General features: G+C 34.5%; 1 protein-coding gene across 50 annotated transcripts in view; it reads left to right on the top strand.

Moving 5' to 3' along the window:
• The window catches only part of LOC106872891 (phospholipid-transporting ATPase IA), a 422,617-nt gene that overhangs the window by 353,648 nt on the left and 47,642 nt on the right, over window positions 1-21,327 (top strand). For 28 of the 50 annotated variants that reach the window (XR_016242557.1, XR_016242554.1, XR_016242553.1 and 25 more), the window contains 8 exons: window positions 911-985; window positions 6,095-6,217; window positions 7,792-7,870; window positions 8,367-8,428; window positions 9,099-9,155; window positions 10,964-11,071; window positions 11,884-11,972; window positions 14,481-14,582. Coding sequence is in view for 42 of the 50 variants with exons in the window: in XM_089354939.1 (XP_089211065.1) it covers window positions 911-985; window positions 6,095-6,217; window positions 7,792-7,870; window positions 8,367-8,428; window positions 9,099-9,155; window positions 10,964-11,071; window positions 11,884-11,972; window positions 14,481-14,582 (695 nt within the window). In the remaining 8 variants the exon portion in view is untranslated. Of the gene's footprint in view, window positions 1-910; window positions 986-6,094; window positions 6,218-7,791; window positions 7,871-8,366; window positions 8,429-9,098; window positions 9,156-10,963; window positions 11,072-11,883; window positions 11,973-14,480; window positions 14,583-19,152; window positions 19,193-21,327 lie in introns of all 50 variants that reach the window. The other 22 variants (XR_016242559.1, XR_016242558.1, XM_089354941.1 and 19 more) reach the window with 3 other exon arrangements.

Raw genomic sequence — 21,327 nt, 5'->3', positions numbered from 1 at the left:
ATACTAAATATAACTGGTTTGTGAGATGGGTCAACAAGGAAGATTCTTCATAGGCACTCAATTTACTAGAAATAGCAGCAAAGTTCCTTAAACTGATACTCCACTATCTTAAGGAAAGAAGGACTCAGTCATCATCAGTATTTTTACATCCACTTTCCATGCTAGCATGAGTTTGATGGATAGTCTTGGTCCAAGTGTATTCTTATCCAGATTTACTGCCCTCTTAGGTTGTTCAGAGAACCATATCTTACTTGTATGTTTCATTTGCTACATGATTTCTATAGCTGGATGCCCTTCCTGAGACCAACCATAGTGTGTACTGGGTGCAGTTTGTGGGACTAGCATTAGAGACATCATGTCTGCAACCAGACTGAAGTGTCCTTTCAACCCCATGCTGTCTCTGATTGATCGCCAATCACTTTACAGAATGTACTGGGCCATGTTATCCTGCCATCATTGCTAATAAGGTTACCCTTGTTAAAAACTTTTCATTCCTGTACAATGTCTTTATTCATTCAGACATTATAACCAAAAGAATGACTACAAGAGGGGAGCAGTTCCATTGAGTAATGCATTCTGGAAGAGAATGGATGGTCATGGCTGAAACGCCTTTAATCATAGCTCTGTTATGATCAGAGCCTGTCCTAGAGCCAAATAACAACATATCTAAAAAAAACCACAGAAGCATAAATTAGTAAATTAAGCCATCATTCGATGTTGAATTCCCTTATCCCCTACAAGAAACAATAGAAAAATATAAACTATTATTTTCAGAAGCACCTCCATATTACAATTGTATTTGTCTGACATTTTGTAGCAGAAATTTGGTCTCATATACACAAAGGAGTGAGTTGACCAAAAGTTTGATAGCACTTTGGTGTGGTTTTTTTCCACCTTTATATTCTTCCAGTTCTGGTTTGCCATGGTAAATGGCTTTTCCGGACAGGTTGTGTTCGAGCGCTGGAGTATTGGTTTGTATAATGTGGTAGGTGACTCATTTCTGAAGATGTCTTCATGTTGCACTTGCAGATGCATTTTTTGTTATTTTTTATGTTTTTTTTTTTTTGTATTTTTGCATTGTTGTTGTAATTAATATGTTAATAGTTTCAATGCATGTGTGTTGTACTTCAGTTGCATTTATAGGTCCATACTAGATTTTAGATTTTTGAAAGGGAAGGTGGGAACAAAAGTGATTTTTTTTTTTTTTAAAATTTATTGTGCCCCAGACTTACCATTGTTCCAACATCATATGACTTGTCCAGTCCTTCACTAATTAGTTACCACTGCCTTTATCTAGTTTGTTCCTTCAATTTTCTTGAGAGTTCATCCATCCTGATGCCTCAGAAATTGTTGAACGTATCAAGTTCTAATATTTGATTACTAAGTAGACATAGCTTAGAGATATTGGTTGCTATAATTAGTAGTATAGTCTATATTCAAACTGATAATATATGTAAATCGATATATTTGCACATACATGTATGAATATCTGTATATATAAGTAAAAATAACACAAATGGAATGATGAGAATAAGAGGCAGACAATTGGACATGTGAGGTTCAAAAATTCTACACAGTGAATTGTATGCAAAGAAAAGAAACATTTTGACTATATACTATACTGTAGAACACACACACACACGTGCATAACAAGGTGATTTTTTTTTTTAATATATGTGGCTAAAATAATTGGCAGTACAAAATACATTCAAATACTGACCACATATGTATAGAAATATGTTCACTCATGTATAAAGATAAATTAGCAGTGCCTATGTCTTATGGATATTGGCAGCTATAATAGTTAACTGTGCAAAATATCTATTATTTACAAACAACAACTAGATACAAGTGCTACCAGTTGAAAGCTCATGTACCAGACACTAGCAGAGAATGCACAGTTTTGAGAGCCTCCTTTTCAATGGTATGATTGCATAGCAGTCCCCCTCACTAAGATGAGACTCCACTTGCTAGATCAACTGGCTACGAGGCTTCACTTGGTATTCTTCTAACCATTATTCACCATCTCTTGACAAAATCCAATGACTTACCTTCTTTGCTGTAGCTTGGATGGCATGTAAAATACACCATTTTGAGCATGGCCGTTTCCAGTACCGCCTGACTGGCCTTCGTGCTGGTGGCACGTAAAAGCACCCACTACACTCTCGGACTGGTTGGCGTTAGGAAGGGCATCCAGCTGTAGAAACTCTGCCAAATCAGATTGGAGCTTGGTGCAGCCTTCTGGTTCACCAGTCCTCAGTCAAATCGTCCAACCCATGCTAGCATGGAAAGCGGACGTTAAACGATGATGATGATTCAAATATAGAGTGTATATTTAGAGAAATAACAAATTTTTTCATTTGATTTACTCATTTAACATTCAGTTTTTTAGGGTTTTTTTACATCGTAACATTTTGATTAGAATAATATCAGATATTTCCTCTAATTAATTATGTAATTAAATGAAATGTGAACTAGCATTAGACTCTATGGTTTTAATTTTTTTCCTAATATTTGGGATTAATATCTTTGTATCTATATTTTGGGGGTTTCTTTTCCCTCCATGCTAGGTAAATTGTGGTCAATGAATTCTTGTAGTGATAATAGTTGTGGCTGTTGTATTTTTTCCGTGGATGAACACAGCATAATTCCATAATAGCTGCTTATCTGTTACTTCTGACAAACTGAAAAATAATGAGGATGATGATAATGATGATGATTGTGATGATCATGTAATAGACACATTGCTGTTTCATTTTAGATGGGGGGGGGGGGGGTTTAATCAGAGAGAGATAATATGGCTGCCTCGTGTTAATTCAATTACAATTAATTTTACTTTGCTAAATCCTCTTGAGACATAAGCAGAAATCACAATCTCTCAATGTTCTTTTGCCAGACTTAAAGACATTTTAATTTGTATTCATCATCATCATTATCGTCTTTGTCATTTTAATTGTTGTTGTTTTTGTTGTAATGGTTGTTGTTGTTGTATACACTTAATACTGTTTTGTATTGCATGAATGATGAGATGAGTCTTCACAGTGGATTACAGGACCTGTTCGTATGCTGGACCTTCAAAACTACCTACTCTTTCATCTAAATACCTGTAAGGTGGCAGTGAAGGGACTGAGAATGAAATGGAGGCATTAAAAGGGGCATGCAAATAATAATAATAATAATAATATAGGAAAGAAGCTTGACTATGAGCTGCTGGAGAATGTTGATGATGCAAACTGGTAGTAGTTAACTCTTGATGGAGAAGTTGGCTGAGTCGTTAGAGAGGTGTATAAAATGCCCTAAGGTATTTGTTTATAAAGTGGAGGTGCAATGGCCCAGTGGTTAGGGCAGCGGACTTGCGGTCATAGGATCGCGGTTTTGATTCCCAGACCAGGCGTTGTGAGTGTTTATTGAGCGAAAACACCTAGAGCTCCACAAGGCTCCGGCAGGAGATGGTGGCGAACCCTGCTGTATTCTTTCACCACATCTTTCTCTCACTCTTACTTCCTGTTTCTGTTGTGCCTGTAATTAAAAGGGTCAGCCTTGTCACACTGTGTCACGCTGAATATCCCCGAGAACTACGTTAAGGGTACACGTGTCTGTGGAGTGCTCAGCCACTTGCACGTTAATTTCACGAGCAGGCTGTTCCGTTGATCGGATCAACTGGAACCCTCGACGTCGTAAGCGACAGAGTGCCGACATAAACTGGTAGTATCCTAAAGAATTCACAAACAAAATTTTAATTTTGCAAAAAATGGTTTGTGTATTTTTTCTAACAATCTGACCTATGGCAAGGATTGTACTGTTGATGTTCAGATCTGTTACCTAATATCTTAGAGATACCATTTTTAAAATTAAAAAATATAATTAATTCAGTGTTAACTTTTTTTAAATTAATTTGAGACCATTCTGCCTGAAACTGCCCTTGGTTCTATGATACAGACTTTCTTGTTTTAATGTGATTAAAATTAAAACCTTCCATCAAAATTTTGATAATTTATTTTCCAAACACCAGTATAATAACAACAAAGTTATTTAAATAAGTTCTTTGTTATTTTCAAAATTAAATGAAATAAAGGCAGTATATTTAAACAAATATGGTAATGAAAGAATTAGTAAATAAAGTACTAAAAAGTTAACTATAAGCATTTGTGTTGAGGATAGAAAAATAGTCAGTGACTAATATTATTTGTAAATATTTCATAAAGTATGAGAGGTAACTTTGGAAATGTTTCAGTTTTATTATGGCCTCATCAGTTAAGCAAATATTTCATAGAGATTGCAAAAGTGGTGAAGGGTGGGATTACTGAGTAAATATTAAAGATTTTCTAGTGGTTAGCATAGAGAATAGAATTTCCATTTCTTGAGAAAGGTCCAGCTGAAGGTTCCTGATATTTGAAGAATTTAACTTAACTCAATGTTTACTTGTTTGCCTATTGTTAACTGGTTGTTCTTTAAATGACAAACTAAATTAATTCTGTTGAAATTACTAGCATGGCTTCTTATTAATTGTCAAAGACTTTTGACAGCTAATTTGGTTTCCTATTGCTAACACTTGCTTTAATCCCATTCCTTTTGTAGAATTTCTCAAATGTTCTTCTCCTTTGCAGCTTGTCTGTTCTCTTTCTCTCCTTCTCTGCTGTTACCTCTCTGTTACATCTTTTAAAGCCTTTTACTTGTGTTAACATGTATCTCTGTAAAGTGGAGATAGCAAGACCTGTTTCAATCTTTACTGAGATATCATCAGCAACTGAGCACCCTTCTCTAACTATTCATAGTAAAACTGTACTTATAGCCATTTATGCAAATTGGTGTATCTGTTTTAATAAATCCTTTAACAATGGTAGTTATAGAATATCACTATGGGCAGTTAGAGAAGGGTTGTTGGTTACTGGTGAGATCTCAGTACTGACTGAAACTAGTCCAGTTGGTTCTTTATTTCCTGTATACAGTTATGTTGTATAATCAGTTGCTAATGATGGGCTGTATTTAATTAAATTTTATCAATTTACATTTGCAGTATTCACTGAAATATGTGGGTTTATTCTATCATACATTATATTATAAAAACAAAACACTGTTAACATTGACAGTAGTTTAATAATCTTATCTTGTACTAGCTCCACCCAGTAGGTTGTGGCCATGCTGGGGCATGACGCATGAGGTAGTGAGTTTGATTCCTGAACTAGGCTGTGTGTTGTGTTCTTGAGCAAGACACTTTATTTTATGTTGCTCCAGTTCACTCAGTTGCCTTTCTCTTGGATAACATCACTGGTGAGGAGAGGTGAATCTGGTATACTTGGGTGACTGCTGGTCTTCCATAAAACAACCTTGCCCAGATTTGTGCCTTGGAAGGTAACTTTCTAGGTGCAATCCCATGGTCATGCATGATCGAAGGAGATCTTTGCCTTTTTTGAATAGTGATTAACAGCAAACCAGGGGTGTTGTCTTTTTTCATCCCTTCCCCACCACCTGTCTTGGAAGTTCTGCAAAGATCATGAGTTCTGATGATGGTGTAAGTAACTTAATTGTTTTGAAACCTCATCAACTACTCCTCGTATCTCGATTGTAGTGTCACAACATTCCAAAGTGATCTGATACCAACGTACACACTGAAGTATTTGTGTTTTAAATCATGTCATACATACTTAGTTTCAATGTCTTGATCTACCGAAATCCAAATAGATCTGGTGAGGTGGTGCTGTTCACTACAGTAGGTAGTGAAAGCAAATATGTTGTTAACTTATAGTGCTAAGCACAAATCTTCCCATGGGTCTGGAGAAATTAACAACAGCACACCTCACCAGTATAACTTGTCTTGATTTACTACATGAATTCTAAATCTTCAGTTGAAATTTAATGAACCACCCATCACCAACAGCCAAGGGATTATTAAGTTAACTTGTTATGGACTCAACTGTTGTATTGTAATCTGGTCTCGGTTTCATCTATCATGTAGTTTCTCTACTTCAGGACAAGTTATAGTCTAAATGTGACATTCATATCAACTCTAAGATATGTAAGCTCCCTCCCCCAATCACTCTTCCCTATCTTTACATGGAGCTTGTTCTAATCTGGCCCTGCTCTATTCTTTCAGATATTTACTGCATCTCCACCCCTTGTCTTAGGTTTGTTTGACCGAACATGCAATGAAGAAAGCATGCTTCGGTTTCCAGCATTGTATAAAACTTCGCAGAGTGGAGAACTTTTTAACATCAAGGTAAGTGTTTGCGTTGATACCATCTTCACCCTTCTTGTTGTTGTTGTTCATCTGGTTAAGCACCTAAGAATATACCTGAAATACACTAGGCCACCATCTATCACCCTCTGTTTGTATCTCATGCCAAACTTCTTAAGACATATTTGAGGAACAATAAATCTGTGATAGCACATTTGAGCTTTTAGATATTCGGGATTGTTGGATTTTCATGCTTCTGTTGCATTACATTCTCCTTCTATATGTACCTGGTCTTTTCTATTGGGAGTTCTGTGACAATGTTCCTGCAAATTAAGGCGGTGAGCTGGTAGAAACGTTAGCACACCAAGCAAAGTGCTTAGTGGTATTTCATCTATTTTTACATTCTGAGTTCAAAATTTTGCCGAGGTTGACTTTGCCTTTCATCCTTTTGGGGTGGATAAATTAAGTACCAGTTGCATACAGGGGTCAATCTAATCGACTGGCCCCCTCCCCAAAAATTTCGGGCCTTGTGCCTAGAGTAGAAAAGAATAATGTTCCTGCAAACTTTTTATTGTGGCTGTGTATAGAAATTTACATGGTGTGCAGATTTTATCTCTCTTTGCAAGTAGCCATCACATAATTTCCATCTTGACCACCCTAAGTAAATGCACAGCTTTCTTAATTACGTATTATTAAGATTTATTTTTAAAAATTTGATTACATTTTGAAAACCTTGTAGGTATACATTTTTTTTTCCCCCTTTGGGTACCAGTGTTAAAATACACACATGGGTGCATAATTTAGTAGGAATATTACTCTGCAGTTGAATGTCTTCAATCAGAGGATTGTTCTAGATCTGGGACGTGAACCTAAGAAACAACAATAGGAATTTATTAATTTTTAGTTTATTATTATTATTTATTATACAGGCGCAGGAGTGGCTGTGTGGTAAGTAGCTTGCTTACCAACCACATGGTTCCGGGTTCAGTCCCACTGCGTGACACCTTGGGCAAGTGTCTTCTGCTATAGCCTCGGGCCGACCAAAGCCTTGTGAGTGGATTTGGTAGACGGAAACTGAAAGAAGCCCATCGTATATATGTGTGTGTATATATATATATATATATATATATATATATATATATATATATACACATGTATACACACATATATGTACATACTTACATCTACATGTGTATATACATGCATATCAGGGTACAGGACGTTAGAACAATAAACTACAGACAACGGAACGAACACATAGGAAAACGGAAAGCCCCTTGGAATATCCCTTCATCAGCTGTCTCTATTCTATCTAGACGTTTCGAAGACATATATATATGTGTGTGTCTGTGTTTGTCCCCCCACCATCGCTTGACAACCGATGGTGGTGTGTTTACGTCCCCGTAACTTAGCGGTTCAGCAAAAAGAGACCGATAGAATACGTACTAGGCTTACAAAGAATAAGTCCTGAGGTCGATTTGTTCGACTAAAAGGCAGTGCTCCAGCATGGCTGCAGTCAAATGACTGAAACAAGTAAAAGAGTAAAAGAGAGAGTATTCCCACCCTGCTACAGTTTTATCAATCACATTATTTCAATCCACTTCCTTTTGTTTCAGGTATTCTGGATGTGGCTCATCAACTCTATTTATCATTCTATTTTGCTGTTTTGGTTAACAGTTCTTGCTCTTAAACATGGTAAGTAATTATCCAACTCTATAATTGGAAAATGATAATGCTGAAACACTGACTAGTCTGTGATTGTCCATTCTCTATTTTTAAGATCTTGTTCCAGTTCCCCGTTTGGCAAAATATTTAAGAAAATCACTTTGCTATTTGGTTTTAATTAGATAATTAATGTGAGGATAAAAATCATAATGGATTGTAACATTGACATATTCTTTTGTTCTTTAGCTTGCTTTAGCCACCATGTTTAAGACTTTCCTGCCTTTGGGCATAGGATTTGTTGATGTGTTTACATCCCCATAACTTAGCAGTTCAGCAAAAGAGACTATAGAATATGTACTAGGCTTACAAAGAATAAGTCCTGAGGTCGATTTGTTCGACTAAAGGTGGTGCTCCAGCATGGCCGCAGTCAAATGACTGACACAAATAAAAGAATGTCTTATGTAAAATTTGATTGTTTTGTTAATTTTTAATCTAAAATTAATACTGACTGTTTCTTTTATTTCAGATATTCTTTATTCAAATGGAGAAGTTGGTAACTATCTTCTCCTTGGAAACTTTGTATATACGGTAAGTAAACCAGAACTAATTACACATCATATGAAGATACCTATATCATTATCACCATCATTTAACAATCATGTTTCATGCTGGCATAAGTTGGACGGTTTGACAAGATCCAACAGGTTTGAAGACTGCATCATGCTCCAGTGTCTGCCTGGCATGGTTTCTATGGCTAGATGCCCTTCTTAATACCAACCACTTTACAGAGTGTACTGGGTGCTTTTATGGTGGCAAACCTCTTGTATGCAGGCATGGATAAAAACAACAAAATAGTCATGTCCGTTGTGTAATCTAATTAGGCCAAATATAGCTAAACGTCATCATCATCATCGTTTAACGTCCGCTTTCCATGCTAGCATGGGTTGGACGATTTGACTGAGGACTGGTGAACCAGATGGCTACACCAGGCTCCAATCTGATTTGGCAGAGTTTCTACAGCTGGATGCCCTTAAAGCTTTTGGCTTGTTCAACAAAATCATTATTTAACAATGGTGAAAATGCCTGTTCTGGTATCAACAATAATCACTGGAGAATAAGCTAAAACATTGTTATTTCCAATAATTTTTTTTTTTAGCAATATCTTTATCAATATATATATTTTTCAGTTTTTTATTTGCTTTTATTTTTTATTACTTCATATTTATAATTTTTTTGTTGTTTCTTTTCTTTATTTCAGTATGTTGTTGTTACAGTATGTCTAAAAGCAGGTTTGGAAACAAGTGCGTGGACTTGGGTAAGTTGGATCTTTTTTTTTTTTTTTTTTATCTGGTCAATGTAATTTTTGATACCATGAATTAGTTATTGCCTAACCTCATAGTCAACTCTAATGAAAAGTACTCCAGCCATAACCATCCAGTGTTTTTGGGTTATAAGTGATGTTATCAGAGGGAGACTTGGCTGCTATTTTTTGCATGTCAAGCAGCCATGTAGAAATTCTTCCACTGGCCAACTTAAGGTGGTAGAAGTATAAAAAAATGCTACAGTGGGTTCTCCATAGTTGTTTTATCTTCAGATCAGGTGACTACTATTACTTGCAGAGTGAATGCTTGTGTTGAGGTGCTCAAGCAGTCAATATAAAAGATAAATATGTTGCAAATTTAAAATGTAATTGAAAGGGCAAAGCCAGGTAAGTACTTATGGGATATGTTAGGTGCTAGACTATAAAAGTATCTTTTGGTTTAATGAAATGTTACACAAGAGCTCAAAGTCAAAAAATTAGCTATTGTTGAAATATTGTGGACAAATGTATTATTTAAAAGTAATATAGACAAAAGAAGATGGCTGAAGTGTATAATTGGACACATGTAGTCAGTTTCTGGGGGTTAATAAAAGTGGATGGAATTTTTGAACGTAGATGAAAATAAAGTGAAATGATTAGATAAAAACCATACAGAAAACTCATTGAGTGACCTGCTCCCATTCTTGGGTAACAGACTAGTTCATCTGTTTAACACTTTCGTTACCATATTTCTGTTGTTCCAGTTAATTTTGAAAATAATGATGAATTTAGTAAAATAATTTCTCCATTATCAAGCTGGTATTTGGAAAATAAACAAACATGAAATTTTGATGGAAGGTTTTAATTTAGATCACTTCAAAGCACTTTAAATCACGAGGCCAAAGATGTTCTCAGGCAGGTTCGTATCAAAAGAGTTAACACTACCATCTGGTTCTTGGATATCTTTAGCAGAATCCACCCTATTATTGCATGATTGCATGCATTAGAACCAGGTCTCTAGTTTTAGCATAACCCATGAGTTGTGATTTATTTTTTACCTTTCTTCAACATCAGTGTTGATGGCTTTACGAAAACATTATTGGTGCTATTCTTTCATCTTCTAACTTCCTTTCTTCCTATCCCTTGACCATGTGGCCATTGGAGCATTTGTTGACAAAACCGCAGCAAGATTTCATTTTTTTTTTTTTTTTGTCTTCTCCTTTCCGTGACTCATTGAACTTGAGGCCTGTCCACTCTTTGATATTAACCCAGGCAATGACCAATCCAGTGTGGGTTCTAGTTTGGTTGTCATCATCATCATGAATATATCATGGGCAAGTAAGCTTGCCAGTGTTCATTCGTCTCCAAGCTGTTAGCCACACCCATTTGCCTGTACCTGAGACATGCCTTGAGTCTGAACATTAGGCCATTGACCTGAGCAGGTTCCTCCACCCTACCTAGTGACTTCTTGGAAAGCCTTATCCAGAGTTTTTCACCTACTGGGGAATGAGGCTAGAAGCCCTCAATTGAGCAATTAGTAATTGAATGAAGACCAGTGACACCTGTCCATATGACCATCCCTAGCAAGATGCCGTGGCAGACTCCAAAGGGACTACCCTTACACCCCATCCTCCTACTAAGCCATGAAAATTCACACACACACTCTCCAACAAAAAAGTATTTTTATAATTAAATATTTATAATGATTTTAGAAAATATTTTGTTTCAGTGTTTTGCTTGGTTTATTGTAATCCATTTAGTGACAACTTTTGCTGAATTACTTGTTGAACGCCTTTGTTATGATTGTCCTTTCTTCTTTGCAGTTGACACACCTTGCAATATGGGGCAGCATTGTCAGTTGGTTCATGTTTCTAATTATTTATAGCCATGTGTGGCCTGTCATCAATCTTGCACCAGAGATGGTGGGCATGGTATGTTGACCTCATATTACTCCTGCATCAATTTCTGTACTATTACTAAACATAATTTTGCATACACACACTCACACATTCAATTGTTTTGTTTAATATCCTCCCTTTTTATTTTGACATTGTATCTCTCTCTCTCTCTCTCTCTCTCTCTCTATATATATATATATATATATATATATATATATATATATATATATTCCCACTGCGTGGCACCCTGGGCAAGTGTCTTCTGCTATAGCCCCGGGCCGACCGAAGCTGTGTGATTGAATTTGGTAGGCAGAAGTTACTGCCGTGTGTGTATGTGCTTGTGCCTCTCCGAAAGAGAGAGAGGGATATATATATATATATATAATGTGCATGTATGTGTCTGTGTTGGTAAGAGTGATTGTGGCTTTGTGGTTAAGGAGTTTGCTTTCCAATTACATGATTTCAGTTCAATCCCACAGCAGACCACTTGAGCAAGTACCAACCTTGTGAATGGATTTAATGAGTGGAAACTTAAAGAATCCCCTTTTTGCATAAATGTGCATGTGTCTCCTTGTTTCAGTATCATGTGATAGATGTAAATTAGTCTGTGACTTAGCAGTTTGGCAAAAGAAACTCATGATAGTAATGATAATGCTAAAACCTGCTGCAAACTGCAATAGTCAATAAAACAAGTAAAATTTTAAAATTTATTTTCTCTGTGCGGCTCAGTGCCAAATGATCCATGGCCCAGGCTAGAGAATAACATGTATGAATAATTTGTCTCTAAATCAGTTTTCTTCTTTATGCAATATTTTATTTCTTATTCATGTTTTTTTATTTTACAGGATAGCCATGTATTTGGGTGTTTAATATTCTGGGCAGGCTTATTATTAATTCCGACCGCAGCTCTTTTGCGGGATGTCATGTGGAAAGTGTAAGTACCAGGCCAGCCAACATCAGTTTTTTAAATTTTTTTTTTTATATATATTCCCTCATCATCACATCTTCATTATCGCCCTCATTTCTCACCACCCATGTTGTCTTCAATTTCTCCTTCAAGTGAATATAAACTACACTAAACCAGACCCTGCCTAGTTTGGTCATACCCTTAATTTAAGCAGACATCTTTATTTAATGTGTGGCAAAGAAGTTTGCTTAGAACCTCATGGTTCCAGGTTTAATACCTCTGTGTGGCACTTTGGGTAAGTGTCTTCAGATATATTCTGGGTCAACCATTACTTTGTGGGTCAAATTTGCTGGGCAGAAGCAATGTGGAAATCTGCCATTTGTGTGTTAGATTATAGAAGGACTATGTGAAAAAAATATATATTTAGGTGCAAACCTGCCTGTGTCGTTAAGAAGATAGCTTCCCAACTCCATACTTTTGGGTTCAGTCCCACTGCATGGCACCTTGGATGCACATCTATTTTAGCCCAGGCCAGCCAAAACCTTATGAATGGATTTGGTAAATGGAAACTGAAAGAATCCTGTATTTTATATATATATATATAATGTCTGTCTGTCTCCTTGTCTTGACATGAGATTTGAAAATGAATGGCACTAACGTGTCTGGCTATTAGGATGTATTACCTTGCTTGGACACAGGTGAGGATTGGTGACAGGAGTGGAAAGCTGGCCACAGAACATCTGACCTAAGCAAGCATTTATGACCAATTCACTTTTATGAAATCAGTAAAATAAATAACAGGTAAAATCAATACATTTAACTAAACTCTTGGAGCCTGTGGCCCAGTATGGTTGCATTCCAAATACTTTATTCATTAAGAATGGTTCTTTATTCTCAGATAATTGGATAATCATTCTTAAACTTCCATTTCATACAATAGAAAAGATGGTATGCCATACCAAGGTTGAACTTGTGGTGCTGGCAATTATGAAAATCTCTGAGGATAAAACTAACTCAAAAAATAATTTGATTGTACTACAGCTCTGTAGACTTAACCTTTTTCATACCAGCCTGTTTAAGCCTACCTTTTGTTCTATGGTTTAAAACTGCCTCTTTTAATCGTTTGTTCAACTGGTCAATAACTTGTTACTCTGAAGTTTCCACAGCCTGCAGCTACTTCTTCAGGCAATTCAGACTGAACCCAGTTCAAATTGTCTGAAGAAATGGATACACACCACAGAAAGCTCAGAGTAACAGGCTAACGAACTGGCTTAGTAAACTACTACACTCTACATTAGTGATTCTCAACTGGGGTTCATATGATTCTCAACTGGGGTTCACACGAGCAAAGTAGTAAATTGGGTATACACAGTAGTATATCAAGGGTCTGTGAAAAAACTTTGCTTTGGATGTATTTATTGCAGGAAACTGTGAGGTATCTTTCTCTAATGTTTTACATAGTACAACCTACACATGTTAATGTCTAAAAATCAAAACAGAAATTTTGAAAGAATTTATCTATGAAACTAGTTTTTAAACATCAAGTAGCTATGGCGGTCCACCAGAATAAAATAGTAATGAAAGAGGTCCTTAGGTAAAAAAAATGCTTGATAACCACTGCTCTACATTCATATTGAGTACTTCTTCCAGTCAGCACCGAACTGCATTGTGTGTGTACATAGATGTAGCTCCAACCATATGTACTGAGTGCTTCTTTCTTTTGTTTGTTTACTTACTGATATTAGTGCTCCAAACACTATTGAGCACCACCTACAGACAGCTAATGAACAACTGGTAATGGAAAGACAATCCAACATTCTGCCTCCAACTCCAAACATCAGATGATATGGACTTGTCCTACATTCCCACAAAACTTTGTCATGTGGAGCTGAGTCAAACTGTTATTGAATACATGTAAACAGACAAATATGTTGTATGCTACTTTCTTTTACTCGTTCACTCATGTATATAAATATATATATATATATAATTTTATACTGTGAAACTTAATTTAATTTTAATTTTTAATAAATTGATTTTAATTGAGTTTTTACCTGTAATTTTGGATTTTATCTCTAATATTATATATATATATATATATATATATATATATATATATATACTTTATTTAAAAGCAGCAGAAATATAACAAAAAAACCGTTACTCTGAGTTTCACGTTCCCGTTCATCGCTGTCCGATGAACGGGAACGTGAAACTCAGAGTAACGGTTTTTTTGTTATATTTCTGCTGCTTTTAAATAAAGCATATTACTCTACCTCTGGTATTTGAGTACTCTTTTTTCCACCTTGTTGCACATTTCATGTGCTTACTCTGGTATATATATATATATATAAACACAGCATAATTCAGAATACCTGAAATATGTATAATGTAGCTAAATTTACAGTTATTTGTTTGAAAGCCTCAGCTGTAGACATTGAAATTACATGAGGATATACTATTGTTCTTTTATGTAAACAGAAAAATGACAACATATACATGTTTTAATCTCTTCTCCATCTCTTTATACACTAGTATCCGACGTACTTTACTAAAAACACTCCGCGAAGAAGTCCAAGAAAAAGAACTAGCAAATGAAGATCCTTCTGGAGTGGTATTAAAATCGACGAAGAGAAGGTAAGAACTTTGTTTCCAGGACCAAGGTTTCAGTCAGGGTATTTTTCTGATAACTTTCGATGGAGTTTGTTAATGTTTTCTATGAAATGCCTTGATAGGTTGTTCTACTTGATAAAAGCATGCATCTCTGGGGTGTGCTTAACTATACATATATACATTTATAACCACTAATTTGCTAATTGTTGATAATTAGAAGTTAACACTGTTAGGTAATTTTTATATGTATATATATGCATTATATGTGTGTACTGTGTGTGTGTGTGTATGTGTGCATGCATGTGTGTGTGTTTATATATATATATATATATGTATATATATATATATATATATATGTATATATATATATATATGTATATATATATATATATATATATATATTGTGTGTGTGTGTATTGGTATATATATGCATATGTGTCTACATATATTGATGTGTGCATGTGAGGATTTACATATATGCATATATGTATACATATACGTTTGTGATATTTAAACATGCAGTTTGATTGTTTGCTATTTGGAGTATTTTGACTCTACTAACTAGATATGTAATAGATGTTTGCTTCTATTTAATATTTTATATTTATATATATATATATATCAAGGCAGTGTTCCAGCATGGCCACACTCCAATGACTGAAACAAGTAAAAGAGTGTAAAATATATGTGTGTAAATATATATATGTGTGTGTGTGTGTGTATATATATATATATATAAAGCCATTCACACCGAAAGCATATATATATATATATATATATACACACACACACACACACACACACACACACACACACACACACCAACCATCCAGATTAATCACCTTTTGTATTGATCTTCATGTCTTCTTTTCAGTTTAATCAGTTTATTATTAAAGCTTATGTGCACTAATACATTTATTATTATTATTATTATTATAAGGGCAACATGCCGGCAGAATCGCAAATATGCCAGACAAAACACTTAGCAGCATCTCTTCTTAATTTTTAGATTCTGTGTCCATATCGCACTGATGTGAGTCAATAAAATAAAGAACCAGTCAAGTACTAAGTACTGAGATTAATGTAATCAACTCACCCCATCTAACTAAAGTTGCTGGCCTTGTGCCAAAATTAGAAACTATTATTGTTATTATTATTAAGATGACAAACTGGTAGAATCATTATCGCGCAGGGCGAAATGCTTAGCAGAATTTCATTCATTTTTTACATTCTGAGTTCAAATTCCGCCAAGATCAACTTTGCCTTTCATCTTTTTGGAGTCGATAAAATAAGTACCAGTGGAACTCTGGCATTGATGTAATCAACTATCCCCTCCTCCAAATTTCAGGCCTTGTGCTTATAGTAGAAAGGTTTATTATTATAATTTCGAGGTAAGGCGGAAAGCTGGCTGAATCATTAGCACGCCAGACAAAATGCTTAGCATTTCATCCATCTTTACATTCTAAGTTCAAACTCTGCCAGGGTCGACAAATTAAGTACCAGTTGCGTACTGGGATCAATCTCAACTAGCCCCCTCCCCAAAAATTTTAGGCCTTGTGCCTATAGTAGAAAGGATTATTACTTTTATGATTGTTGTGATTATTATCATTGAGTGGCAGATTTGATGTAGCACTGCCAAAGTATCTTGTGGTGTATAGCTATGGCCTTTTATACTCTGACATCTTTAGATCCTACTATGATCATCTTTACTTCAATGAAAATAATTAAATATCAGTCCTCAGGGCTGCTTGACTGGCTCCCATGCCGGTGGCACATAAAAAGCACCATCCGAACATGGCTGATGCCAGTGGTGCCCCCCTGACTGGCTCCCGTGCTGGTGGCACATAAAAGGCACTATTTGAATGTGATCAATGCCAGGGAAAAAATACTGCAATGCTCCTGTGCCGGTGGCATGTAAGAAGCACCCACTACACTCTTGGAGTGGTTGGCGTTAGGAAGGGCATCCAGCTGTAGAAACATTGTCAGATCAAATTGGAGCCTGGTGCAGCTGCTGGCGTTCCAGACCTCAGTCAAACCGTCCGACCCATGCCAGCATGGAAGACGGACGTTAGATAATGGTGATGTTGAATGTCATCAGCCATTCTCTCTCTTATCATCTTTCTATGAAGCAATTATTATTATGAGAAGAGTGTAATTGATAAATAATTACAGCATCAGAAAAAGTGCCTTACAGTATTTACACCCGCTGTACATTTTTAATTCAAATCTTACTGAGACCAATTTTATTTTTCGTCTTTTGCGCGGTTAATAAAAAAGTACCAGTCAAGTTATTGGGTGGGGGTTGATGTAAACAACTAATCCTCTATTATTTTTATTATTTATTAGGCTCACAAGCTGACAGAATCATTAGAGCATCAGTATAAATGCATTGCAGTATTTTTTCCAACTCTTTATGTTCTGAGTTCAGTTCCCTGGGTCGACTTTATCTGTCATTCTTTTGGGGTTGATAAAATAATGTGCCAGTCAAGTATTGGACTTAATGATACCTACTATCTACCTCCTGTCAAAATTTAGTGGCCTTTTATCTGAATCAGAAACCATTCTTGTTGTTAAGGCTGCAAATTGGCAGAATTGTTAGAGTATCTGAGAAAATGCTTAGCAGTATTTCTTCTGACTCAATTTTCTGAGTTCAAATCCTGCCAAGGTCTACTTTGCTTTACAACTTTTCAGGCTTGATAAGATATAATAACAACCAAATACTGGAATCAATATAATCAACTTACTCTTTCCCCTTAAACTTGCTGGCCTTGTGCCAAAATAAGAAAGAAATATTATTTTTATGAGTCTGTGATTTGGCAGCATTTCTTCCAATTCTTTGTTCTGAGTTCAAATAATTCTGGGGTCAAGCTTGCCTTTCATCCCTCTGTGATTCAATAAAATAAGTACCTTTTCTACTCTAGGCGCAAGGCCCGAAATTTTAGGAGAAGGGGCCAGTCAATTAGATCAACCCCAGCATGAAACTGGTACTTAATTTATCGATCCCTAAAGGATAAAAGGCAAAGTCGACCTCAGCGGAATTTGAACTCAGAACGTAAAGACAGACGAAATACCCAACCCAATAAAATAAGTGCCAGTCTGGAACTGGATTCAATATAAGCAACCATCACCCTACCCCTAAAATTACTTGTGCCAGTATATGAAACTATATTTTTATTGGTGAGCAATGTAGGGCTAAGATAGGCTTCTTGTGACCAGGTTTGATTTGGTTCCTGGTGTCAACCACTCCGTTCCACATTGCTTTACACCCTATCAGTAATACTGCTGAGAAAAGACCCAGAAAATCATTGATATGTCTCAATGCTTTCTGCGAATTAAATGAGCAAAGAATCTATTTTTTAAGCAAGATTATTATTATTATTATTATTATTAAGAAGGCAGTGAGCTGGCAGAATCATTAGCACACTGAGCAAAATGCTTAGCGGCATTTCATCTGTCCTCACATTCTGAGTTCAAATTCCACCGAGGTTGACTTTGCCTTTCATCCTTTCAGGGATGGTGAAAAATGTACCAGTTAAATCAGTTAAATACTGAGATCAATATAATCAACTATCCCCCCTCCCCCAACCCCAATTTCAGGCCTCGTGCCTATAGTAGAAAGGATTATTATTATTATTATTATCATCATTACTGTTCTTGCTTTTAAACATATAAGTAATATTGAAATAATATAGCTTTGTTTTTTTTTTTGTTTTTTTTTATCTTATAATTGCAAACATTAAGATGGGAAGGTTAATTGTTTGAAAGGAGGAGGAGGAGAACAAGAAGATAAAAGCTACATCACTGTACTCAGTGGATTTCTTTGTTTCTCTTATGATTTTGATTTGGTGGCACTTTCTTGTTTGCAGTCCTTAGCTATATATATATATATATATATATATATATATATATATACTGTGTGTGTGTATATATATGTGTGTATATATATATATATATATATATATATATATATATATACTGTGTGTATGTATATATATATATATATGTGTGTATATATATATATATATATATATATGATGATGATGATACTGTGTGTATGTATATATATATATGTGTGTATGTATATATATATATATATATGTGTATATATATATATATATATATATATATATATATATATACTGTGTGTATGTATATATATATATACATATATATATATATACTGTGTGTATGTATGTATATATATATATATATACTGTGTGTATGTATGTATATATATATACTGTGTGTATATATATATATATATATATATGCATATATAGTGTGTGTATGTTCATATATATATATATATATATATATATATATGCTGTGTGTGTGTATATATATATTGTATGTATATGTGTATTGTATGTATGTGTGTATGTATATGTGTATTGTATGTATGTGTGTATATATATATATATATTTTGTGTGTATATATGTATATAGTGTGCTTGTATGTTTGTATATATATATAGACATGCTCACAGAAAGAGAGCAAATGCATATATATATATATATATATATATATATATATATATAGCTATATAAAGTATGTGTGTGTTTTGTATGATACATATATAAAAATATTTTTTAGAGGTGTGAACTTTTGTGATGGTGGAGTTCTGCTACTAATGGTAAGTTCTTGTGACACGGCAGCAGTATATCACTTGCCAAATCCTTGCCACCCACCCTTGGATATCTCACAGTTCCTCAGTTTTTCCTCTCCTCCACTAGTCAACTCCCTTGCTACACACACTTCAGCTCTGTTCTAATCAACTTGTTTTTCTAGGTCTATGTGTACTCGTGTGTGTATGTATGCACACTCCTATATGTATATTATATGCATATATAATATATCTCCACTCATCTCTCCCTCTTTACGTATGTCTGTATGGTCACTCATCTATAACATAAGTATATACACAATTATTATTATTATTATTATTATTATTATTATTATTATTATTATAAGGCGGCAAGTTGGCAGAATTGTTAGCCTGCAAGACAAAATGCTTAATGGCAATTCTTCTGCCTTTACATTATGATTTTTAAATGTCACCAAGGTCAACTTTGCCTTTCATCCTTTCAGTGTTGATAAAATAAGTACCAGTTGAGCACTGGGGTCAATGTGATTGACATCTCCCTCCCCTCAAAATTGCTGGCTTTGTGCCAAAATTAAACAGAATCATCATCATCATTATTATTATTATTATCATCATCATTCATTGTCATTATTGCATACATATATGTGTATGTGAATTCAGTTGTATTTTTCTGTTTGTCCATTCAATATAGTATTTTTAGTATTTTTAGCCTGTTGGCAAGAGAGTTTGTACTTAGATCTTACAAGAGAAAAATGAATAGAAGTGTATTTTACTTCCAAACAAATTACTTGTGTCTGGTGTAGGATATGAAAAAGAAAATGAAATAGTTCCTATCCATTTCATATCTCTTTCAATCATAAACATCTCTTTTTCCAGGTATGTTCAAAATCTAGGTTGTTCTCATATTTCTAAATCTTCCTGTGGAAATTTTTTCTATAGACTTTCAAAACAGCAAAATATATGGAAAAAAATTTATTTTCAGAGTCTTTTTATATATATATATATATATATATATATATATATATATATATACATACATATATATATATTCTATATATTTTCTTGAATGACAGCTAGGATGGTTGAGTGAGCCTATCTGAAATTGTCTTCTTTTGGAAATGGATTTTGAATATAAAATTTTTTTTTTTTTCCTCCTTTCCTAAATATTTCAAGAAATTTTTATACATTCATACACCCATTTTTTTCTGCCAGTGTTTATATTTTCTATTTTTAATTATTAAAAGTCAGAAATAGAAAAAACAAAAGATTAATAAACTCAGTGGTATCATTCTCTGAAAAGAACTGAAAGAAAAAAGTCTCTTTTTTAATATAAAACTTATCGCATCATCACTCATTCATTTTCTCATTCATCGTGTGAAAAAGTATTTGAATAAAAAAAATATTTTTTGCTAGTAGGTATTTAAGGTCACATGTTTGTTATTACTATTATCATTGGTGATAATAGTAATAATAATGAAATGGCCATGGAATGTTGCGTAAAAGTTTCTATATATATTACTTGGTGTTGGGGGAAAATACTAAATAGCTATTTTTTATATATCTTCAAAATAATTTAGCATTACTGATAAATATGTTTCTGTCATGTATAAGTGTTTGTATGTTAACAAAGAACGAACTACAGAATGAGTAATTTAATATATACAAATCTTTTATGATATACATTCAAATGTGCTCTGTGTGTGTGTGTGTTAACACCAGATCTTTTATAAATTCTATAGTTATAGAGACGTGACAAATATGTAACAAATACTTTTTTCTAATTACTGCAGTGAGTTTGGTAGAATTTCTCCAAGGTGAAAACATCTATAATATCTTGCCGGGTATTCTTTATAGATGTCTAACTGTATTCAAAATCAGACTGCATATCATGCCAGAAAGAGGTAGAAATGGTCTAAATTTTTTTTTTCTTTCTTGAACCCCAGAAAATCATGAATTATAAATAACATTGTTGATTTATTTTGTTAGGGTTACTAATTGTAAATTCTCTGAGTTACAGTTTAGTGTTGTTACATTGAAATTATAGCTATATAAAACTCATCTTTTATACCAAAAACTAAATCGACTAGTCCTTCCTCTAAAATTACAGGCCTTGTGCCTATAGTTGAAAGGATTATTATCATTAAGCTATACCTGAAGTGGGACAT

The sequence above is a fragment of the Octopus bimaculoides genome, chromosome 7, assembly GCF_046866305.1.
Source record: "Octopus bimaculoides isolate indiv1 chromosome 7, ASM4686630v1, whole genome shotgun sequence".
NCBI classification, from domain to species: Eukaryota; Metazoa; Mollusca; class Cephalopoda; order Octopoda; family Octopodidae; genus Octopus; species Octopus bimaculoides.
The sequence above is the reverse complement of the archived record's forward strand: the minus strand, read 5'-3'. Positions and strand labels throughout refer to the sequence as shown.